The following is a 17,532-nucleotide window of genomic DNA, read 5'->3' as shown; positions in this document are numbered from 1 at the left end:
GGCTAAAAAGGAGAATAGTTAAACATGAAATAAATCATTCTAGATGGTGAATGAAAATGGATTTAATGGGAATTATGGAAGTTGGAGAGGGAAAAGGGCTTAGAAGGCAAATAAGCCAAAATGTTGAAAAAATGAAAAGGAAAAATAATAGCAGAATGAAAAGCAACTGACGCGGGAAGTGGAAGGGAAAACAAAGAATTGATTAATTCCTAAAGCCAAGTTTGTCCAGTTGGTTATATCCTTTTCTTTGTATGATTTTGAATTTCAGCACATCTACTTTATTCTTGATAAAAAAAATTCAAATCTAATAATATTTTGATAATTAACTAAAAATAAATACATTAAAAACACAAATTTATCTTGCTATGAGTGAGTTTTAATTTATTGATTTTGCAATAATTTAAAATATCTAAAATACAGCAAGATACTGTCAAAAAAAATACAGCAAGAAAAGTAGGTTCTTTTCATATTTATTACATGAAGCAAAATCAACCTTACAAAGTAATTATTCCTCCTTTTATAATGCAATTTGGCTAAATAAACTAGATTAACCTCTGATAGTTAGGAGGCTTGACATTGCTCTTTAGCTTCACCAATTACATCATTGATTAATAATCCTTCTTCCTCAAATCCTTGTTGTTGCATATATGCATCACTTTGCTGCATAAACTGCAGCTTCAACCGCCCATCTTCCCTACATGCATGCAACATTTCTTGTGTAGGAATTCTCACCTGTTTCAGCACAAACCTGCCATCTTGCCTGTATGATTTGAATGATACCCAAGGCTTCCCACAATTCCCAATACTAGGAATGGGTGGTGGAAATTCTCCTATACTTTTTGATCTTCTTGACCTAATCATCCTCACTTCTCCCTGCCTTTTATCTATTATGCTGCTTCCTGTATCTATCTCCCCTTTGCTGCTTTGCCGCTCTTGTTTCATCTCACCACAGCTCTCCAAATCAATTCCTTCAGTGCACAGTTGCAGGCTCTCAGTGTTTAATGAGTAGCTCTTTTTATGGCCTATGGTCTTTGGGGTGCTTGAGCTTCTAGTGTTTTCACCCTCCCTGGAGTGCTTCAATATTGCGGAAGGAAAGGGTAATTCAGAGTTTTCCTTGAAATGGAGTTCACCAATGATTTCAGTGACTGAAGATTGCTCAGTAGGTTGAATAGCAGCAGCTGCAGGCATGATTTGTTTACAGGAAGAGAGGGTTCCAAGCAGTGTTGGGCTTTCTGGTTGTAATGTGTGTTCAAATATGTGCTGAAGGCTTCTACAGGCAGCCATGGGCTGGCTCTCCACTGCTAATTGTTTCTCCAAAAAGAGAGAGAGAGAGAGAAAAAAAAAAGAAAAAAGGAGGAAGCACGTCAGAAAAGAAGGAAATATAAAGAGATTATGAGTTAGTCGTTTGAGAAAGCAGTGTTAAACATTAGAATAATGAGTTGAAAAAATCAAGGGGGAAGATGCTATTAATTTGGAGAAAGTTTGTACCTCTTCTAGTGGAGTATAATATGGATGGTTTGTTTATAAGTTGACTCAAATTGGTGGTCATTATTGTTTTGCAACATGTTGACAGCTATTACAGCATTATTTATTAACTAAAACACATTTTTTTATACAAAAGAGACGTTAATCAGAAAATAAAAGATGTTGGGATTCATTGAACTCTAGAGGTAGCTGCATATCAAAATAGAAATGTTAGGGTTATTTAGAAGGTTAAGCAAACAAGTCAATCACACTGAAAAGATACACGAACAACTCAATTCTTTTTTCTCCTTCACAACTTGCAAAATGAACAATTCACAGCAATCATGTCAAAGTATCAGTTTAGAGTCCTACAGCGGTTGAGTACCCTTCAACGCCATGCCTCAATACGTTCTATCCTTGAATCTACACGGCTCAAATTGCTTATTACTTTGGTCTTCTCAACACTGTTTGTAATCTGAAGTATCGATTGCAGGCCCCTAAGTTTGTTGGATTCTTTGAGACTTGAATTACTTGATTGACCAACATTATTGTGCATTCCAGCATTCACTGGAGCTCCAGGTTTCAGGTGGTTAGCTACAATGGCATCTGTTTCAGTGATGGAAGTTTCAACCTCAGCTGAAGTGTCATCAGAATGATCAGCAGCGTCAGTGGTTTGCTTCTCGATGGTGGGCATCGGACTGTGATCTTCGGTATTTGGCATCTCGTTGTTTTGACTGTAATTCCTGAAACTTTCATTTAAAGGTTCTTCAGCAAGAAAGACCAGCTCTTTCTCTTCATTATCCTTTTCAGTATCTTGAATGCAGGAGAGTGAAGCGGTTTTATCTCCATTCTCATCGAAAGGTTCCAGATGGAATGCCGGAGTTGGTTCTATCACTGAATCCTCTCTTTCCCGCAGGGTCCTTAAGATAAGTGTCTTGAGGAAGTTCATCACCTGGACTGCATACATCAATGCAGTCAAGGGATCTGCCATCTGATATTTTAACACAAAATTCAGCAGCACCGGATTGTAAGATGCGGGCCACGAATATTAATGTGGGAAATGAAGGCTTTGTTCAAGATGTACTAAGTTTGGATACCCAATGTGGATGCAAACTTTTTCAAATGTGGATTAGATCCATTTTGCTGTATTTAACCAGAGCGGCATATGTAGTGGTGAAATAAACATGTGAAAACTCAAATAAACTCACCTGAGTCATGTTTGGAGCAAAAACCATAGCGATATTACGTGCATTCATCTTGTTTAGATGTTCTTGCTGAACAACATCAGCCATGAGATTGATAGCCCAATCCAGTAGAGCAGATTCTGTTGGGGGTAGAAGTCTGGCGAGCTCAGCACACTGCTCTTCAGTCTGGCATTGCATTACTTGCTCCGAAGATAATGAATCCAAAACTCCGGTGGGAAGTTCTCTGAACCAAGCCTAAGAATAACTAACACCAAATTAGTAGATCAGAGTTTCATAAGAGAACAAAAAATGGGTAAATTTAGAAGAAGATACAGCTGAAGCCGCTTCCCCCAGATATAACTGGATATTCAAGCATAAGATGCATGCTTAAAATTACAAGATAAAATTTACATTTGGGATACATTTTAAAAAATTATGTGCAGTAAGTTCATCTTTTTCATTCAACTTCATATACATCTTCAGGTATAAGTAAAAGAAAGATAAAGTAAGATTAAAATGGCATTTTTGTACCTTGATTAGTCCTGCCAAACAATGTACGTCAATCCCTTCAGGAACAACTCCGCTGTTTAACTGTTCTCTAACATACTCTTCCTGGCTGTTTTCAGCATTTATTCTGAATATTCCTTCTGCCTGCATGTGGTGAAGTCAATGGTAACAACTCATAGCATAAAACTTAAAAACCTTCAAGAAATCTGTATGAGTTAAAACAAAACTAGGAACATGTAAGACAATAAGTTTTGGTCATAATATAACAGAAAATACTGCAAGACTTCTATGTTCTCCAATTTTCATAGATACAGCATATGGAAGAGGGAGGATAAAAAAAGAAAGAAAGAAAGACAACCTGAAAGCCTCCTTGAGCATACAAACGCCTTTGCATTAGCAGGAGTATTGTTGGCACACTGTTACCTCTGGAGTCATAGGATAACTGCATGGATTCTGTGGAAACTCCAAAGACAGTTGCGCTGCCAAAAACGAAATAACAAATTATGACACATAATAATCAAAAGAGATTGTTTTCAGGTGTTAGCCTTCTATACATGCCATGAATATCCTACAACACAATAATTTACATGAAGAAATAAAACACCGGTGATGCTGAGTGCTGGCACTACGGAAATTAAGAAGACTACTTAATACAATTGCAGAAGTTCCAGTTTCTATAATCAAAAGCACATATTTCAACATTTGGCATGTATGTTTATGGGTGTGCATAGCAAATCCAACTTGAACTTTAAAGTTCGCCGCACTAAAGGAATTCCAAGCACTAGAGAACCTGCACTGAGCGTGCCTTTAATCTTTTCCCGATGAATTGCTTTTTTTAATCCTCATAAATCCTGATGTTAAACATATAACCTACAAAGAAGGTAAAAAAGGATAGAACTAACCCTGTATTTCTTTAAACAAACAATAAAGACAGATGCCATATAAGCTCACTGTCCTCTTAATTTGTTAACTTTTCTGAAGGGATAAACCCAACATTAGAAGCATTTGTACTCGTCTATAACAGATATGGAAGAAGTAGAGTGAGAAAAGATCTCAAACATTCGTCAGCAATTAAGTTCTGCAGCAATCTAGAACAGTAAACTAAACTGCCAGTTCAGACCCTACATGTTTACCTCCCAGTTCAGACCATTAACACCATATGGTAAGAAGACAATGAAAAAGTGGCTACTCTAATCATTTTGTCGCATCATACAAACAATTCTAAACTTAGACAGAGGCCTTTTCCCCCAAATATAGCTGCCTCTGTGAAATTTCCCCTTGCCCGTTCTTGAATTTACCTAAATTTTGGCTACAGATTTCCTGCTAGCTCAATTACTAGATAGATGCATCTCAGTCTTGATGAAACTTGAGGGAAGAAACAAAGAGAAAAACATAAGAAATCATCCAGAGTCTCTTTGAAATGATTCACCAGAACACTTAGGAAAAAACGACGACTCAGCCAGATAAGCTACTAGCCAGCCAACCATGGAAAGTTGGAAAACGAGTAGAGAAAATTTGGTTCCTGCATGTCTCACCTAGACAATTGACCTTTTTAATGCCAGATAATGAAGACTTATTGCTATAGGAACTTGAGGAGTTGAAAGAGAAGCTTCTGATTAGTTAACTTTCAAGAAAATTAACAAAGTGATCCAATTACTCAAAAATCCTCCTCAAAGACATTCCAAGTCAAGTCATACCTGGTATATGTCTATCAAAACCAGGAATAAACTACTTTATGATTCTCAATGACATATAACTGATTGATATATATATATATGCATATCATAACATGTATGTGTGTGTATTCACCCCATCAAAAGGATGGAATACCCTTTGTCCATCCATAGTGCCAACATTTTCCTCCAAGGAAAGCATTTTGGTCAAACAGAACAAGCTAATAAGCAAATGTGGTAAAGAACATGTTGTCTCACATTCTTCTTCCGAAAACATACAACCAGTTATAGCATTTCTAAGAGATAGGTCAATACAACTCCCTAAAGGAAACGTGAAGTTCAAATAGTGGAGAATTTCAGGAACCATTTCTTTTAATTTAAAAATGGCTTAAATCAAGACAAAAATTTTCCTTCTCTTTTTGTTCTTTTTTCAAATTGTCTAAACCATCATCAAATCAATAAGAAGAAATTACAAAACACAAAATTGACACAAGGTAACAGAACATATTTTATATATATAATCACAGAGCAGCTAGTGGCATTAACCGAAGTTCAACTATTGAAATTCACCATCTTCCGGTGAAACAACTCCAAAAGCCAGACAAATAGTATCATAAAGAAAACCCCATAATGCAGCAAATGTTGAGACTACAAAGCTAATAGACCCCAAACAAAACGAAAAGAAAATCAAAACCAGAAGGAACGTTTCAATAATTTTTTTTGGAAAGAAGAAAGGAAAAGGCGAAACCTTGCACTAGGAGCTCTCCTGGGGACTTCAGGCTCAAACTCGACAGGCAAACCCAAGAAGCCATTGAACCTATCGAAGGTAACATGTGCAACGTGGCGGACATTGGTTGGCGAACCAATCTCCATAGCACAAAGCTCCCTTCTATCAGTACTCTTACAAGCAACTAAAGATTTCCTAAAAAGGGTGACAAGCAAAGCTAACAAAGGCAACTGATCTGTGTCCTCTTTCTGTCTTTCCTTCACCTCTCCCTCTGGGTCACCACCACAGCTTGTTTCATTAACAAACCCATCTCTGTCATGAGTGCAGGCTAAGGATGTTGGGGGACCACACGACAAGGCAGGTTCGGAAGAAGAGGAAGGAGAGGAAGTATTAGTGCTTTGAGGTGAAGGAAAATGGAGCACCTCGGTCATGGCTGGCAATGACAGCAACGTTTCCTGGATTTTTTTTATAATATTTTGAAGAAGCCCCAAAAAAGAAGAGATTTTTCTATTGCATTATGAGATTTGAGAAAGGTGGAGTTGGATTGAAGGAAAAGGGAGTCTTCTCAAACAATGTGGGACGTGAGAAACATTAACTGAATTCACAAATAAAATATACAAGAAGTGAGACTGATTTTTCTTTTATGGGATTTTAACTTTGCAGAAGCAAAATTTGGTGGGAAATTAAGAGAGGGTAATTAATGGGAGTATAAATTGAGGCAACTAAAAGTAGAACAAAATTTGACTTTAGTTGTCCTTCTCTCTTATCATTACTTGGGTCTATACATAGATTAGCCTTATATGGAGATTGATGGCATTTAACCTGATTTCTTGGCTTTTTGATTTGGATCATCTTCTTTCATGGTTGGTGGGGATTAAACAGGAAAATTAAAGTTGCTCTTAATTTCTTCATAATTATTCACATTTTCATGTCAGCAACAGCGATATTGAAACCAAGTGCTTGCTTTCCCTTTCTTTTTTTGCATTTAATTTTAAATTTTAGCCAAATATTCTAAATCTACTCCAATTACATCCAAACTTGCATGTAAAAGAAACCTAATTGATACAATAGTACTTAATTAAAACACTTAAAAACTGAGGGATGAGTTTAAAATCTAAGTGATAATTTGAGAGGTTTGATAAATTTATAATTGTATATAAATATAAGGATTTCCAATCACTTGATCATAACCATAAGATATTGTTGTTATTATTATGCATATGTTGCTAAGATACAGTGTGTGTTTTATTATGTTCAGGAAAAGGAAATGGATTGAGTTTGAGTGTCTTTTCCTTTTTCTTCCATACATCAAGCTTTCGGTAAAGAAGGATAACATGTGCATGCATTAAAAATATAAAAAGACAGAGGAAATTTAAATCTTTCTAAAATATGTTTCGAAATTGATTAGTTAAGGATAATATTAATTATATGTAATTTTGATTGGTATAATAATAAATTTAGTTTTTTATATTTATATATTTTGTGTATATGTTGTAATTTAAATTTGCTAAATCATGATCAAATCAGGGGCGTAACTAGGAGAGGCTAGCAAGGGCCTCATCCTCCTTAAAATGAAAAAAATTTCATTTATTTCTTTTAAATTTTTAAAATTTTTAAATTAGTAAAGGTAAAATTGTACTTTGACCCCCTAAAAATGATAAAATTTACGTAAAAATTACAATTTAATTTCGGTTCCCCGTAAAAAAAATTTAGCTTTGCCCTTCGATCAAACTAATGGAATATATAAATGCTACGGGCTAAATTTTTTAAATTAAGACCAAAATTGATAGAATGTGTAAACTTTCAAGGTTAAATTTGTTATTATACCAATAACAAATAGTTACAATTGACAAAAAATATTAATGTTGTGATTAATTCTCATTAGTTACACACTTTCGAAATTCTTTGATTTTTTTTGAAAAAGATCAATTTACTCAATATCAAAATTGAGAAGGATCAAATTTTTTTTAACCAAAATTAACCTATAAAAAATTCAAGAAAATTCACTTAAAATGAGTCAAAGCCCAACTCTAAGAAAATCACCAAACATCGAAGTTATGATCATCAAAGGAGAGCGCTTAAAAAGATCGAAAAATCAAATGTAAAGAATTAAATCAAATCGATTGGTCGAATTAGTTAAATAGAGAATCGATTGTTCAACTGGTTCAATAGGTACCAAAAATTCGGAGGAAGATTGAACCAATATAAAACCAGTTGAATCAAATTTAATTTAATTTAAATATTACATTTAATGTTTTATATATAATATTAGAGGTAAGGGGTGGAAATAACACGATTCGAACCATATCAAGCGGGTTGTTTAACTAGAGCTTTAACTAATTTTGAAACAATTGAAACAGGTTCGACCATTGGTCTAATTCTTCAAACATTAATCAAAACAACCATATCTCATTTGTTTAAATCTACTTGTGGAGTTTAAAAACAACAAAATTATTACCCAAAATATAGTATTTAATAGTTAAATGCACCAAACATCTCCAAGCTATGACCTTCATTCTAAATTGGCCCGTAAGCTTCAAATCATTTTAATTACATCCCAAACTATTGAGGTTGTATCAATTAGGTCATTTCGTTACTAAATTAATTAATTTAACTATTAAATGACACATAAGATCTTATGTGACATAATTTAAAATGAAAATTTTAAATGAATATTGTAAAAGTAGATTTTTAAAAATTTTAGTTTGAGATTTTTAAAGTTTTTACAGAAGTTTTATCGTTCACTCTTTTTTTCCTCTTAGTTTTACTTTATTTTTAGTTCTTTTTTATGAATTACAATAACAAGGCAAAACTCGAACAACTAACGCAACTAGCGCAACTCGAACCCAGGCCATCACATGGGGTTCTTTTAAATATTTGTGGCAATATTTTATTTTTAAAAAATTTTCTTTTTAAATTTAACTACATAATATTTGACGTGCCAACTAACAGTTAAATAAATAATTTTAATAATGAAAGAACCTAATTAATATAAAATTAATAATTTAGAAATATAACTAGAACATATTAAAGTTTAAAAATCAATTTAGAATAAAATTCATAGTTTAAAGATATTTGGTGCAATTAACTCTATACTTAAACTATTAATTTGAATTAAAATTCGAAATCTATCCATTTTATAGTAAAGTACACCCATTAATTTCTTAAAGGCAAATTAAACTCAATATAAAATGATTATGATTTAAAACAAAAAAGCTTTTCTGGATTAAAAAAAATGCTTTTTAAAAAGGTTGTAAAAATTATTTTTGAAAAGGGAGCTTTAAAATTTTAAATATTTAACATTATTGTAAAAAAATACTATGAGGAAATTAAAATGTCATTTTCTAGTACAGTTAAATGTTAAATTTTTTTTATTTTTTATTTTCAAAAAAATTAATTTAAATAATATTTAAATTCATTAATGTTATGATATATGGAATATTAACGTTAATCAAAAAACCTATAATTCCTTTTCAATTAAATTTTACACACATTGCAGTATTGTATTGTTTTCAATGTTAAACAAATCCTCTCAATTTACATTATCAAATTAAAATTCTCGTATACAATTAATAAAATTAAATTTGAATTAAATAATATCATGATTATTTGAATTGAATTAAATTAGTCGATTGAATTAAGAATCAATTGAAGTATTAGTTTAAAGAAATGTTTTAGATTGATTGAGCTATCAATCAATATAGACCGATAAATTGAATTAAAAAATAATTCAACTAAATTTTAATTTTTTATCAATATTTAATAATTTATTTAACTGAACTAATCAAATAGATAACAAATTACGTAACCGACTTAACTACCAATCCGAGCTATGCGTAAATAACTTTGACCAAACTGATTTTCTCAGATGATTGATTCATAGGGGTTTGGGAAACAAGGTGAAGTTGCAGTTCGCCTAGTTCTTGGGGGTTGATTAACATTTGGTGACAGATTCAAAGAAATTAATCTATTTGAAAGCATTAATTAATAAACAGGTAATTATAAATATGGAATACTATGAAGATACGGTATAAATTTAGGGATAAAGTTAGATTATATATGGATTTTAGTTTAATAAATAATATTATAAATGAATTGTGATTTTATATAATTTTTAATAAAATATTGATTTGACTCAGTTTTCACCAATGATTAACATCCTTATTAATATACTATCATTTTACATCAATATATTACATACCCAAATAATTATATTTATCCAATATAAAAATAAATTTATATATTTATTTCTTTAAATATGTATGATTAAATAAAAATTAAATTTTTATGTATACATTTAAACTACAATCAAAGTTTAATATGTATAATTGCACCACATCAAATACATATAACCAAACTTTATGTATAATTTTAATAATTATTTATACAAATTTAAGTTTAAATTTTTATAAAAGAAATACACATATTTTAGGAAAAATTATTTAAAAAAAAGTACATGGCATATTTGAAAATAGTTTGTGAAATAAAAAGTTTTCACTAATGTATTAAATATTAACTTTATTAATAATTAGTAAAGTTTTTTATTCGATTATTGTGGCTTTTTTTATTATTTTTCAAAAAATATATTTTTGAAGGGGTACTTCGATTCCTGGTTGAATTCAAAAAAATATCAACTCATCATAGGAGCATGTGTCTGTATGTTAGAAGGAAATTAACGGTGCTTAATTTGACTCTGATGATTGTTAGAATTCAAGGTTGTAAAGTTTGATTAGGGTATTTGTTTGTCCTCTATTTGCTCAAGTAACCCATTTAATGCAAAGAAGTCAACAACCATGGGAGTTGGCTTTCTTTCCTATATATACCTTGATCCATTCGCTCAGATTGTTAGATATTTGTCCACTAGAAGTCCCTTAACAACACTACATTTTTTAATGCTATTGTGGCTTCATCGCATAGGAGAACATACGAATTTCTAAGTCTCTATTGTTTAATGAGAATGGATATAAATGACAACATGGAAGTAACTTTTCCAAATTCACTAGTGTGATAGAATCAACTTGTATTAATCAAGGAATTATTTTGTCGCTTTAAGATTTATTCCCATATTATTATGAGCTCAAGCCACAAAAAATACTCTAATGTCGATGTCTTTTCAACTTCAAATCTCAATAAACGAGTAGTCATTAGGCATGATTAAAAATTATACGTTGGACTAATTAGTTATGTAGGTTAGTATAGTTAATATAGAAACGGATTTGTTTTTGTTTTCAGTGTAAAATTAATAATCTGGATCCTATTTATAGGGTTTATGATTTTGGCAAGATTTTTGATAGAATCTTGACACTCATGACTGATGAGTTGAATTTTAATTTTTATTTAAAAATTTTCATATTACAAATATACATTTTTTAAAAAAATTTAAGTGGAACTCGATATTTAATAGTGTTGAGTTACGTCTAAATATTTTCCTCAATTATTAGAAAATTAAATTATATTTTACATTTTAAAAAGAACATGACACTTACGTATTAGAGAATAGGAGTTGTTAGTTAGTGAGTGAGTCTGGTAAGGTTGTTGCTCAATTCAGAGTAGTTACTAAAGTCTATAAATACTGTACATTAAGAATTCAGAAGCAAACAAGTTTGAATAAACAATCAAGAAGTTTATTCTATTATTTTCTTCATTTCACTCTCTGTTTGGATAGATATTTCTTCCTTTTTTATCTAGTTCTTTCATTACAAATTTTACGATGCTGCAATAATTTCAAAATAGTTATCTTGTCTATAACAAGGTGTGAAAAGCTTGAAAATACGATAAACCTTCCTAAACTAGACATTAGTTTCGAGATAACTCTAAAAAATATATTTTGAAAAAAAAACTATATTTTATCATAATAATAAAGTAAAATACCTAATTAGCAATTAATTAAAGAGATAAATATCAAATTTATTCATGAGCTTTGTTTTATTGTGCAACTTGATACATGGACTTTGATTTGGTGTAATTATACACAAGAACCATGAGTTGTGGTTCATATGTATACGTGGAGTTTTGATTTTGATTCAATTGTTCTCATTTAAAGAAATAAATATATAGATTTATTTTCATATTAAATTAATATAATAGTTTACGTATGTAGTATATCATTGTGAAATGATATTAATTTGATAATATTATTAAAATTTAATATATAAAATTATACAATATCAAAATTCATTAAAAACCATACATTTAAAAAATATTTGCTTTTTAGTATAAAATTTGTAGATGCGTTTGGTGAGCTACGGTCCTACTGTATATGAGTATATCTACCAAACCAAACTCTTTACTCATGGGGCCCTTCTAAGCCGTCCACTTGGATGCAAAATCTAAGGAAAAAATGGTATCTCTTTTAGATGAATTAAGTGTTTGTTAAGCAATAAAATCCAACAAACCCCAACGTTGCTCTTAAATTAGATTTTTTTTTATGTCATCGAAGATTTAGCTGTGTTGATTCATGATTGGTGTGAGTTTTTAGGATTTTGAAGATTTAGATTTAAGTTTTATGGTGTGTAATTTATATGGAGGTGTTTTTATTATATTTATTAAGATTGATTAATTTGAGTCGAGTTGATTGTTTAGTTAATTATTGTTGAATTAGATATTTATAATAATTTATTTTAATTGGTTAAAAAAAGGATGATTATTTGATTTATTGTCAGGCGTTGGTAAAGTGTTTTAGATTCTACAAGTGTGTTGAAAGTGTAGCAATTGTTATATTTATATAATTTTATTTATTTATTTTTTACTGTACCATATAATACACTTGTCAAATCTTCAGTTCTTTATAGTGTATCAAATAATTTTTCTTAAAAAAAATTATATATATTGTACTATTCTTTTTATTTTGATGTTAAGCAAATTAACTTTGTATAATTATATAAAATCAAAATTCATAAGTTCAATCCAAATTTTAATAAAGAAGGTGTAATTTTTCTACTGCTTTTTAACCTATAATTAGAATGCTTTGTTTGGTTATTAATTCAATAATATGAGGAAAATATTTATTTATTATATATGTATAATAACCGTTAGATATAAAATAAATAATAATTAATACAGTTTGAAACTTAAAATTAGAAAGATAAATAAAAACTCTTATATAAAGAAGTACCTCTTCAAGTTTTTTTAAAAAAATGTTCCTTCATTTTGTTAAAGGTAAGTCATGGAAATAACTAAATATTACCAATTGGAATAATCTATTGTCCACTCATATACTAAAACATGCATAAAAAATAATACTTCTACCAAAGGTAGCATAAAGTTTAAAGAGTTAAGCAAATATTAAGTTGAAAAAAAAATATATTTAAATAAAAAATAATAATTTCCTTCAAAGTATAGGTTGCATTAGAGCTCGACATTTAAGACTAAAACTAAACTTATTTTTAAATATTATATAATTTATATCACATAAAAATTATATTTATAATAATATATAATATTATAATATGAATATTAAAAACATGTTATCTGTATTTAAAATATCAATAAAAATAAAAATTATTAGATATGAAATTAAAATAAAAAATTAAATTAAAAAAATCTAAAAAAAGTAAATAATTATTTACAAATATAAACAAATTTAAATAAAATTTTAAACTCATGAAATCTAACATAAAATATAATAAGTATTATATAAACTCTACCCAAATTTAATCCCATAAACACTACTGCCTAACCTATGGCTATAAAATTGTGGAAGTCATTTTCAGCATTCTGAGTGAACTCGCTTTTATTGGGTAAATGTTGGTAATAATTACTTTGAAATCTTTTTGGTCGAAAGTTGTCTCTAAAGTTTGAGGAACAAAATGAATCACTGTTTTAGAAGAACTTTTGTCATTTGATTCCTTAGATCACTCCCATAAATTCACGTCAATTGTTTTGCTGATGATACTTCCTGGTTGCTAAATAGTTTATTTTACTATGATCTCAAACACGAAGAATAAACTCCACATTAACTATTTACTAGAGTTGATTTTAAAATATTATCGTTTTAACTTTGTGAGGCATTAGACATAACTAAGAGACTCAATAAACCAAAATAGAGAATAACTTGAAGGTTAGAATGTAACAGCCCATTTTTAGTGAAATCGGAATAGTGGTTTCGGGACCACAAATTCGAAGTAGGAAAAAATTATTTTATTATTATTTTATGGTCTACAGTATGATAGAAATACCGTATAAAAATTTTGTTAAGAAATTTTACCGTTTACATAATTTGATAAAAAGAACTAAATTGCATAAAGTGCAAATATTGTGTTCTAATAGCTAAAGGTATTAAATAGCTATAGAATTTCAAATTAGAAGTCCTTATATAGTAATTAGCCATTAAGGTTGATTAGTGGTTAAGCATGAGTAGTCCTTATTGGAAATTGAATAAATTATTAATGTGAATTTTGGAAATTAGTGATTAAAATTATAATAAATAAAATAAAATAATCTATTCTCATCATCTTCCATTAAAAAAGAAGAAGAAAACCTAGTCATGGAAGCCTGAATTTGGGCAAGCTTATTTTGCTCAAATAGGTATGTATTTTTGTCCCATTTTTTATGATTTATATGTTTCTGAGATCGTAGTAGCTTAATCTAGCTAGCTCAGGGATTAATTTGCAAAACTGTTAAAGTATTAGGGTTTTTCCATTGATGAATATGCTTGAATTTTGAAGTTTGATAATAGAAAATGAATGGTTGTTGTTAGATAAACAACTTTTGTAAAGAGAATTTTGATGGAATTATCAATTAGGGATTAAATTGAAAAAGATGATAAATTTATGATAAAATTTGTGAATTTTGTGAAATATATGGGCTGCTATTAATATGTATAAAATCGGCTAGACTTGAGTAAGGATTAAATTGTATGAATTTCATTTTTCGAGCCTAAGGAATAAATTACAAATGAATTAAAAGTGTAGGGAAAAATGGTAATTTTGCCAAAATTCCATGTTGGATTAAATTGAATGAGAATTATATTGAAATGAGTTAAATTTATTAGTATAGATCCTGTCAGACCTCATACAGAGTTAGATTGAGGTAAAGAGAAAATATCACATTAGTCGCCTTCGTGTTTACATACACTTGTCGAGGTAAGTTCGTGTAATTAAATTGGGTATTTATATGTTTTAATTGAATCATATATATGTGATTTGTATAATTGCTATGTGTAAATATCGATCGCATATCCAACGATTACCGAGTCCCGTTTGAACCTTAGAAATTCGTAGGATACAAATGACATGTCATTAGGGTTACCAATTTGGTTTGGGTCCTGCATGTGTTGCGGACATACCACAGCTCGTATGAGCTTCCCGATTTACAGCTTGTATGAGCTTCCTGATTTGCAGCTCGTGAGAGCATACTGATTCATAGCTCGTATGAGCATACATGAATATGAATTTACAGATTACAATTTAGTACACCTCGAGTGTACTACCCATGTATCCAAAGATATTTTAAATGGTTCAACGAACACAGTTCTGTTACGAGATTATATGAGTTCGATATGAACTATTACTGGTATTTACATGAAATACATGAAATATGATTATTTGATGAATTCAACCATGTGTGTTGGATCTTATATGTGATTTTCATTACTAATATGTTGGTGATAATGTGTTTAGGCTTTTGGCCAAATTGGTTGAGATATGCTTTGTTTACTTACCTATTTTCTGGATATATGGTAAGTTAAATTCTGTGTTATACGAACTTACTAAGCTTAAATGCTTACTCTGTGTTATTTTCTTTGTTTTATAGTAATTCGGGAGCTCGTTCGGGTTGGAAGTTGGTCGGAGCTATTTCACACTATTCATTGGTCTTTTTGGTACTTTCAGTAAATTAATTCCAGTTACAATGGCTTGTATAGGTTAATTTGGCCAATGTTGGCATATAATTGTTTTGTTGAGATTAGCCACTCATATGGCTTGTGTTCGGTATATTTTCATGCATATATATATGTGGCCTTACCATATTTGATGTGTGTTTAATATGGTAGAATGATGAAAAGTAAAATGTGGTTTGAATATACATATATGTATTTGGTCATTTAGGTAAGTTTGGATATTTGGCTGACATGTTTTTAAGTTGTCTTTTGAGGTGCCTAAGAGCATATTGGTTGTATGTGGTGATATTTCTTATTTAAAACTTGATTTTAGCTTGATTTGAATGCCTTGTTATGGCTTGTTGATGTTCAAATTGTTGTGTTTAGGTTGGTACCAAATTAGGCGAGAAATGTGGCTTGGAAAATGGCCTATTTTCATTCACACGGGTAGAGACACAGGCGTGTGTCTCAGCCATGTGTCCCATGTATCTTTTAAATTGCGCAAGTTAGTATGCTCACACGGCCTAGCACACGAACGTGTGGCTTGGCTGTATGGCTCAAGTCAGGGAGTTACAGAGGCACGAACACGGGTTGGGACACGGCCGTGTGTCCCTATTTTGAATGTCCACACGGTCTAAGACATGGGCGTGTCTCTTGCCCGTGTGAGTCTTAATTCAATTTCGTATCAGGTATGTCTTAAAGTTGTTAAACTAGCACAACAAAGGCTAACGGCTTTGTGACCCCGACAGCTTTGAAAAATTTTAATGTTTTCTGAAAAATTCTTTGAGTACTCGGTTTAGTCCCAACTTATTTTTAATGTGTATTTTGGGCCTCGAGGGCTCGCATAAGGGACAATATGTTTGATTTCGATTGGTTTCTGACAGGAATGTTATATGATATGAAATGTCTGTTTATTTGATCTGTAAACTTCGATAATGCTCCGTAACCCTGTTCTGACGATGAATACGAGTTAGGGGTGTTACATAGAATGGATCACGATATTTGACATTGGAGTTGGCTCCAAGGTAGTAACGATGTGCCCTTAAGAATAACATTTCCTTACTGAAGTGAGGAATATGTCATGGTCTTAAAAAAGAATCATAAATCTCATATTGACTTTATACTCTACAATTTGGGAATAAACATTAACTTGATGTTGCTCTAAAACTCAAAAGTTAAGTTTAGGGGATCTTATGCCTACATCTGTCACATTGTAGATGGTTGATAAAATTGTGTTACCCTAAGAGGGTCATCGAAGAGGTGCTAGTTAAAGTGGACAATTTATTCTTTTGACAAATTTCATTATTTTGAATATGGAGGAAAATAGAATGGTACCACTTATTCTTGATGGACCATTTCTTGCAACTGGAAGATCATTAATTGATATTTAAAAAAGGTAAGATTATCATAAGGATTAATGATAAACACAAATTTTAAAAATTTTCTCTTCTTTGAAACATAAAAAAAATAATGCTTCTTAATTAATAATTATAAAACAAAAAACCTAATAGCATATTTGGTTGGGAGGAATGATCATTCCATATAAAATCTTTAAGATCTAAATATTATGCAGATCAAATCTCTAATATTGTATAAATGTTGATTTTAAATCTTTAGAATAATATGATTTTCACAACTTTAAGACATACCTGATACGAAATTGAAGTTTGCAATTAGCCTTTGTTGTTAAACTTTGGAAAAGAAAGAGGAATAAATTTCAATATGTCTATTGTTATACAAGTGCTAGGTATTTGTACTAATACTTAGGCAGCAGGAAGAAAAATACACCAGTTGATTGTTCTCATAAATCCACAGTCACATGTGCAAAGTCTGCTAGAGGAGGACATAAACATTTAGCTGCATGAAGCCTCGCTTGGACATTAGTCTTGCTGGAAATTTAGTCACGTACTGATTTTATTTTCTACCAAAAAAGAAATGATACGGGAGTCAAGCCAAGACAATCCATTGGCCTTTAATCACATGGGATTTTATCGCTCTATATTTGAACCGTCTGATGAATATGTCATCCAAATAAAAACCATGTCTTGGTTCTATGCTGCCATCATTGGCCCGCCCTGCTGACTGACTTTTCAGCTGCTTATTCACTTTTGTTTCATTTCAGCCTCCATTTTTCTTTTCCCTTTCCATCAACGCATGAAT

At 30.7% G+C, this 17,532-nt stretch overlaps 2 protein-coding genes across 2 annotated transcripts; both read right to left on the bottom strand.

Annotated features, from left to right (window-relative positions):
- Positions 1-354: 354 nt before the first annotated feature.
- On the bottom strand, positions 355-1,497 carry LOC107891524 (uncharacterized). Its single transcript, XM_016816359.2, has one exon. It carries the CDS (start codon positions 1,282-1,284, stop codon positions 562-564), a length of 723 nt encoding a protein of 240 aa, XP_016671848.1. The 5' UTR covers positions 1,285-1,497; the 3' UTR covers positions 355-561.
- Positions 1,498-1,653: 156 nt separating this feature from the next.
- LOC107891523 (rho GTPase-activating protein 5) lies at positions 1,654-6,321 on the bottom strand. The gene is made up of 5 exons (XM_016816358.2): positions 5,577-6,321; positions 3,514-3,634; positions 3,180-3,299; positions 2,673-2,903; positions 1,654-2,455 (listed from the first exon to the last, which is right to left on the bottom strand). The coding sequence occupies exons 1-5, from the start codon at positions 5,984-5,986 to the stop codon at positions 1,853-1,855; spliced, it is 1,485 nt and encodes a 494-aa protein (XP_016671847.1). The 5' UTR covers positions 5,987-6,321; the 3' UTR covers positions 1,654-1,852.
- Positions 6,322-17,532: the final 11,211 nt, after the last annotated feature.

This window comes from Gossypium hirsutum, chromosome D09, assembly GCF_007990345.1.
Source record: "Gossypium hirsutum isolate 1008001.06 chromosome D09, Gossypium_hirsutum_v2.1, whole genome shotgun sequence".
NCBI lineage: Eukaryota > Viridiplantae > Streptophyta > Magnoliopsida > Malvales > Malvaceae > Gossypium > Gossypium hirsutum.
This window is presented reverse-complemented; position numbering and strand designations above follow the sequence as displayed.

Excerpts from the sequence above, each read along its gene's own strand:
- LOC107891524 (XM_016816359.2), bottom strand. The coding sequence starts at position 1,284 with ATGGCTGCCTGTAGAAGCCTTCAGCACATATTTGAACACACATTACAA.
- LOC107891523 (XM_016816358.2), bottom strand. The coding sequence starts at position 5,986 with ATGACCGAGGTGCTCCATTTTCCTTCACCTCAAAGCACTAATACTTCC. Across the intron at positions 3,635-5,576 it reads AGGAGAGCTCCTAGTGCAAG|CGCAACTGTCTTTGGAGTTT; the intron begins GTTTCGCCTTTT and ends CGTTTTTGGCAG. Across the intron at positions 3,300-3,513 it reads ATGCTCAAGGAGGCTTTCAG|GCAGAAGGAATATTCAGAAT; the intron begins GTTGTCTTTCTT and ends CACCACATGCAG.